This window comes from Gopherus evgoodei, chromosome 23 (assembly GCF_007399415.2).
Source record: "Gopherus evgoodei ecotype Sinaloan lineage chromosome 23, rGopEvg1_v1.p, whole genome shotgun sequence".
In the NCBI taxonomy this organism is placed as follows: domain Eukaryota; kingdom Metazoa; phylum Chordata; order Testudines; family Testudinidae; genus Gopherus; species Gopherus evgoodei.
Window position 1 is genome coordinate 526882 of NC_044344.1, and position 7154 is coordinate 534035.

At 54.5% G+C, this 7154-nt stretch overlaps 1 protein-coding gene across 1 annotated transcript; it reads right to left on the bottom strand.

Annotated features, from left to right (window-relative positions):
- Positions 1 to 2588: 2588 nt before the first annotated feature.
- On the bottom strand, positions 2589 to 5445 carry ARL4D (ADP ribosylation factor like GTPase 4D). The gene is made up of 2 exons (XM_030541679.1): positions 5365 to 5445; positions 2589 to 4998 (listed from the first exon to the last, which is right to left on the bottom strand). The coding sequence occupies exon 2, from the start codon at positions 4954 to 4956 to the stop codon at positions 4354 to 4356; it is 603 nt and encodes a 200-aa protein (XP_030397539.1). The 5' UTR covers positions 4957 to 4998; positions 5365 to 5445; the 3' UTR covers positions 2589 to 4353.
- Between the last annotated feature and the right edge of the window lie 1709 nt (positions 5446 to 7154).

The following is a 7154-nucleotide window of genomic DNA, read 5'->3' on the forward strand; positions in this document are numbered from 1 at the left end:
GTGGGGTGTTGGAGCCAGAGAGGATGCCAGATACACACAGCTGTGTGTTCCTTATATAACAGCCCCTAGGGGATTTAAACTGATTGCAGTGCACTTGGTTACATAAAGAGATCAAGGCTGAGGCTCATTCTGGCAGCAGGGCACCTTGCTTTCTGGGGCTCAGAAGGGGACTCTGCATTCCCCCACTTGGCAAAGCTCATCTCATGTAAAATGCTCAGCTCCTCCCCCACAAACCCTCATGCGAACTGGGCCAGGAGCCCTGCTCAGAGTAAATCCCCTGGCACTTGGAAACGGGCTTTGCTCTCCCTTCCCCCACCCATTGCTATTTGGGAAGTGGGTGTGGCTGCTGCAATAGCCAGGACCCATCAGAGCCCGTCCCTCAAGGATCTCAGAACACTGAACTCACATTAAACCCCCTCAGGGTCCTGTAGCAACCTGGGCTCAAAAGCCAAAGCCGCAGTCTGAGTTGCAATAGCCACACTGCTATTTTAGCGCAGTAACTCGAGGCCCATGAGCACAAGTCTGTCCACCCAGGCTCCCTCCCAGCTACAGCTTACACATACCCAAAGAGGCCACCTACCTACTACCCAAGGTAGTAGCCAAGGCGAGAGAGACCTAAGGGCTTATCCATACAGAGTTACTTAAGTGCTCTGACTCCCAACCCCGGCTCCTCCTCTAAGCCCCAAACAGGTTTCCTATTCTGAGCACTGTGATGATGCTAGTGCAATGTAGAGAGCCCCACTGCCCCCTACGAGTTCAGCGCTGCTAAGCTACAAGAAAATCTCAGAGCTGGAGCCTGCCTGCCTGCCTGCAGAGAGGGGAGTGCACCTGGGGAAAATCTTATATAGGATGGGTGTGACCCAAGCGGCCATCAGAGAAGAGCAGGATTGGCTGTGAGAGTAAACGGGCAGCCTAGTGGAGCATTTTTCATGAGGTTCAGCTGGATCCATTCAGGGTCTCGCTAATAAGGAAAACTGCCAGTATCAACAGAAGGACTAACTTTGAGGTGCCCAGAAAATCACTGGCACAAGAATCGGTTCCACAAAGCCTAGAGTTGTCAACTTTTTAATCACACAAAACTGAACACCCCTGCCCCACCCCTTCTCTGAGGTCCAACCCTGCTCACTCTATCCCCCCTCCCTCACTTACTCGCTCTCCCCCACCCTCACTAGCTCGCTCATTTTCACCGGGCTGGGGAGGGTCCCTTTTCAACCAGGTGTTCGAACTGAGTTAGGCATGTAGGCAAATCCCCGAACAATGCACAGGGACAGCTAGATACCTGGGAACCACCTAACTAGCCAATGGGAAATGCTGATGAGAAGTGTGTGTCCTACGTCCCATCCCTGTCACAGAGCTCAGCACCACAGGCCTGGGCTGCAGGGAGGCACCTACCTCTGCTAGTGATCTCCAGCTAGACCTCCCTCTCTCAGAGGCTGGTGGCTTCGGCAGCTTGCCCTTGCAAGAAATACAGGAGGCTATGGTTCAATTCCCCCTGCCCACCATCCAGTGTGCACATGTGAAATTAATTTAACACCCCTATGTTAGGAGACAGGGGAAACACAATCTCCCACTGTCCCTTCTCTAGACCATTCATTGTTTTATGTTATTTTATCATGTCCCTTTTTATTCTAAAAGAAACAATCCAGTACTTTCATCGTCTCTTCATGTGGGGGAGTGTAGCAGAAGGGTTAACTTTGATTCTATAGATCTCACTTCCTGGTCATGGCTTTCATATTAAACTCTGAAGCCCCGTCCCTCCTCCAGGTCCCCTTCTCCCCATCCCATCTCAGGCACAGGCCCACTCCTCCTGATGATCTTCACCTTAGCCCAGGTTCCCAAAGGTACTTAGGCACCTGCCTCCCTGGGGAGTTGATGGGAGCTAGCACACAAAAACCTCTAAGAATCTAGGTCCTTGTGACTGACACACTGTAGGTGTGATGGTCCTTCTGTGTCAGCGCTGGGGGCTGCCTCCACCAGGGGAGAAGCAGAGCAAGGCCAGCCCACAGGACCATGCTCACAAAGCTCATCCCATTATTTAAACAGCTTTTTAGGCAAATTATGTGCAAACCCTTGCTGCATATCCCCAACATCTCTGGCAACTAACCCAAACCCAGGGCCCACATCAGGTTAATACCAAGGGAGAAGGTATTCTCTGGGAGGAAGTCAGCCCCCCACCACCCTTCCCTGCTGTGTGAGATGTTGTGAATGGTCCAGCTCTCAGTTCTCTGTGCTTAAAGCCGCTGCTCCTCCTCGTGGAGCCATAGGGCTGCGCCTCAGTTGCCATAGGGCTGCGACTTGTCTTTGTCTGGAAAAGGGGAACTCGAGATCTTCACGTGCAGTACATGATGTAAACTGTACACCCGCTACAGGAACATGAGACATGGCAGCTGCACACATGGGTCAGGGGGCTCTGACCCCGCCACTGACCCACAAACTGCTGAGCACAGCCGAGGGAGCAAAAGTTAATACAAAAGTATAATCTTGTTTAGTGAAACGGGTTCTAGCCACACACACACACACACACACACACGAGACTAGCATAAGCTGAACAAACCCTGCATTTATTCAAACTCATCTGGCAGCCAAAACACATTTTCACTCTGAGTCACATCTGGGGCTAACGCAGCAGTAAACACCTCCGATTGCTGTTCTGGCCACCACTGCATTTACCAGCCCATTTTTAAAGGAGTTGGGGGAGGAACATCTTGTGTTCACAGGAAACGAGCTGTCCTGCTTATTCCTCCCCCAGACCCCAGTTCCCATTGCAGCAACCAAGTTTGCTGTCACCTTTGTACAGTTAGAATTGCTAGGTGTTAGGTTGCACTGTTAGTGTAACTGTACGGGCACAGGAGATTAGAGAGAGACGGTGCAGGAGGTAATATTTCTTATTGGACCAACTTCTGTTGGCAAGAGAGATGAGCTTTTGAGCTACACAGAACTCCTGAACTCTCAAAAGGGTCTTTCACCGGCAGCGGTTGATCCAATAAGATGATCTCCCGCATCTGTGGCATTTATAGCCTGTGAACAGCCCAGCCGCTACCAAAAAGGGACCCAGGGACAGGGTAGCACATCTGATCCCAGCCAGTTGGGTGTGAGGGAAGGAAGAAGCCTTGGGCTTTTTGCAGTTACTTAAAGGCTCCAAGCTCATTTTCACACATGACACCTGCTCAGCTCCATACAGGCCACTTCAAATGGTGACTTAGGTCTGGTGTTTCAGGGGAGCAATGTTTGAGATTTACCATGGACAGGGTAGTAGGAATTGCCACACCAGCACCAGATGCATCAGAGGAAGGTAGAACGTCACAGTACCAGAGTGAAATAATTTGCTTTCCCCACCCCCCAACCGCCACATCAGGGCTCACCCTGGTCTCCAGGAGTTCAAGGCAGGTTTAAACCTACAGCTTGAGGTTTAATATCTCTCCTTGGCAAAAAGTGTCTCATCACTAGTTATAACTCCAGATGCTGCATAAAACAGCAAATGCTGGCATGTATGGGAGCTGCAGGGGCTTACCAGCCCTGGGGAAAAACCCACCGGGTCATGTTTTTGTTTCTATTCATTAGTGCAGCAGCCAGACATTTGGTTGGTTTCTTTCGACCCCCACAAGAGCTCACTCCCTCACCGTGGAGACAAGGACAGATTAGATCTGTCACTTTAAAGCCTTCTTTCCTTAAAGACCAGCCCACTGTTTAGCACAGGTCCTTGGTTTCAATAAAAGGCCGCTCTGCCTCTAATCCCAATGTGCCTTTTGTCCCGATCCAGCCAAGTGGAATCTTGACAAAGTATGAACTTGGACAGCATGAAAGTGAAGACTCAAAGCCACTCCCAGCTATCCAATCTGTCTGTTTAATAACTTATGTTTAGTTCCTACAAAAAAATACACATGGCTTATTAAAAAAATCCCAGTAATACAAAGATTCCCCTCCCCCACCTTTCCTACAGCAATGATGGAAGTTAACACCCCCACGCCTAGAAAACCCACTTGCAGTGTTCTCATCTAATGCAAGTTGCCATCAGGTTGCAGCCTCCTAACCCCACCCTCCCTCTCTGTAAATTTGTTTTTGACACATTAGGGGCCATTGCTCTCAGTCTGGCTGTGGCACTTGTGTGTCCTGTTAGCACACTGGCAGTCCCTACAGCACACTCCCATTGGAGCTGTCCCAAATCCTGGGTGGAGAGTTCACCGGCCGGCACACAGGACGGCGTGTGGCGCTGTCCCATAATAAAGTCCTTGTCTACGTGGGAGGTGTAGCCACGCTGGGGTGAGCCAGGCCTGGCACAGGAGCCACTCACCCCGCACCCAGCAAGCAAGGCCCTGGCAGCTGGGGGGGGCTGAGGCAAGCTCCAGGGGCTGCTCATCGCCTCTTCTTGCTGTGCCGCAGCATCTTCTTCCTCTTGAGGATCATTTCATAGAGTTTCTCCAGCCCCTGCTGCAGGCCCAGCCCGTCCACCGCGCTGCAGGCCTGGGTGCAGCTGAGGGTGGAGGCGCTCAGCTCGTGCAGGGCCAGCAGCTTCTCCACCTCGGAGGCCGCCAGCGCCCCCGGCAGGTCCTGCTTGTTGGCCAGGATGAGCACGGGGACGCCCTGGTTCTCGGAAGTCCGGGTGATCCGGTGCAGCTCCACCCTGGCCTCCTCCAAGCGCTCCCCCTCCGCCGAGTCCACCACGAAGACCAGCCCGTCCGTGCGGCGGGTGTAGGACTTCCAGAGTGGCCGCAGCTTCTCCTGGCCGCCCACGTCCCACACCTGGAAGGCGATGGCGCGGGAGCCCGCCAGCGGCACCCGGATCTTCTCCATGTTGAAGCCCTTGGTGGGCGCGCTCTTGACGAACTCCTTGAATTTGAGCCGGTAGAGCAGCGAGGTCTTGCCGGCCGCGTCCAGCCCGATCACCACCACGTGCAGCGCCTGGAAGTGCGGCAGGAAGGGTGGCGCGGGCGCAATCTCTGCCAGCTGGTTCCCCATGGTGCCCGGGCTGGGCGAGGCGGCGCTATCGGGCGCTCCGGGCTGCAGCGGGGGAGAAGGGCAGGATGAGCAGGAGGGCCTGCCCGAGACTCCGCCCAGCACCGGGAGAGGTAGGCAGGGGACCCCCGGAGCAGCCGGCCCCGCTGCAGACGCTCCAGGGGCCGGCTTGGGAACAGGGTCCTTCCCCCGGGGAAGGGAGGGGCTGGGCAGCTGCCCCGGCCCGTTGCCCTGGGTCTGTCCAGCTCCCCCATCCCCACGGGGGAGGAGTTCCCCGGTGCCCGGCGGGGTCCAGCGCCCCCGCAGCCAGGTCCGTGGGGGTCCCCGGGAGAACCCAGCCCGTCCCGGCACATCCCCAGCGCGGTTCGCTCTCCGGCCGCGCCCCCCTGCTGCAGCCCCCAGCCCGTTTACCTGCCATAGGGGCCGGGGCAGCCCGGGATCGGAGCCTACCCGTCCGGCGGGACCCTCCCAGCGCCACGGAGCCGCCACCGAGGCCGCCTCGCTGCGGCGACTGGAGCAGCTGCTGAAACTCCTGCAAGGGCGGCGGCGAGGGAGCTAAACGCCCGTGATGTCACGGCGACTGAGCCAATCAACGCAAGCCGCTGTGCACAGCTGGCTACAGCTGTTTGCACCTGGCCAGGCGCCCGGAGCGTAGAGCCAGCCCCGGGGAAGGAGGGAGCAGCCCCAACTCGCTGCGTGACCGGGGCGGGGGAGAGGAGAGCCCGCAGCTTCCCCCTCGCTCCACCCCGCAGGGTGAACTCCCGCGAGCCCCATCACGGTGGGGAGGTGTCACCTTTCCCAGGCCGGATAATGCATGTGGGAAAGAGTGGGGAGAAAGAACGGGACCTGACAAAACACATAATCTCCCATTATCCCAGGCAGAGCCTTCTCCCCCAGGGAATGAGGCACGGGCCCTCACCTGCAAATCTAGTTTAGCTGAGGTACTAGGGTAATGGACCTTACAGAAAACCCTACAATATTCAGACTAGAGGGAATATCCAGTGGGATCCTCAAGGCGCACAGGCCCCAGGGCAGAGCCTTGTTTTCACAAAGAAAGCTCACAGCTAATGGCAGTAGCTTCTTCCCTTATGTTGGGGAGTGTCTCTAAGGACTGACTGAGGTGCAGGTGTGCCTGCAAGCTGAGAATGAAAGGTCCCTTTGCACTGGTAGATGCTGCTCCCCAAATGAAGATGGTGACTGTTAACAGTCAATCACCAAATTAAATATGCTTCCTAGGAAGGCGGCTCCTGTTCTAGGAGAATGTATGCGCTGGGTGACAGCTGTCAATCATAGCTGGTGTTATTCGGTAGGGTTTTTCTAGGCTTCAGCTCCTGCTAGCCTTCGAGGTAGTGATACTCACCAGGCAGCGAGAGCTCATTTACAATGAGCCTGCTGACAGAGAAGCCAATTACACAGTCTTAACAGGGTTAAAGGAATAAACTCCTGCTATCTTTGGCAGATAGTGGAAACCAATAAATACGTGACTGGGAGTATAAGCAAAGTACCTTACAGGCAGACGCCTGCTCACTCCTAGGCTGTGTAAACAATTAGAGAGCATCTAAAGCAGAAGGATGGTCTTGAGGCAGCGACCTGGGACTCAGGAGATCTGGATTCAGGTCCTGGTTCTGCCACAGGGTCCCAGTGAGATGTCAGGCAAGTCATTGAATCTCTGTGCACCTCAACTCCCCATCTCTGAAAGGGGGATGACCCTATTTCCCTACTGCACTCTAAGAGTAAATGCATTAAAGGCTGTGAGGGGTTTGGATGTCACCTAGATGGTTTTGGCAGGGCTACGTAGCGTTTCCGCCCCGCAGATTAAGATGCTGCTTCATTCTGAATGAAGCACTTGCATAGTCCATAGGGTTTCTAAATAACCAAGTTTTGATTAAATAGCTCCATGTCTGAGAGGCACAGACAGGTGAAGTGACTTGCCCGAGTCTACACAGCACAGCAACAACAGAGCCAGGAATGGAACCCAGGAGTCCTGGCTCCCAATCCCTTCTGCTCTCACCACTGGGCACAGTTCCCTCCCCATGTGTAATACAGCCCCTTCTGAAAACTGTTACTACTACTTATAGGAGTCACTCTAGATTTAGCACTGACACAGCCCTGCTGTTCAGGCCTATGAATCTGCCAGTCGGCATCACAAGTGGGCGATGAGCTAATTCAGAGGCTGTCAGTAGACTGCACTGCTGTACTTA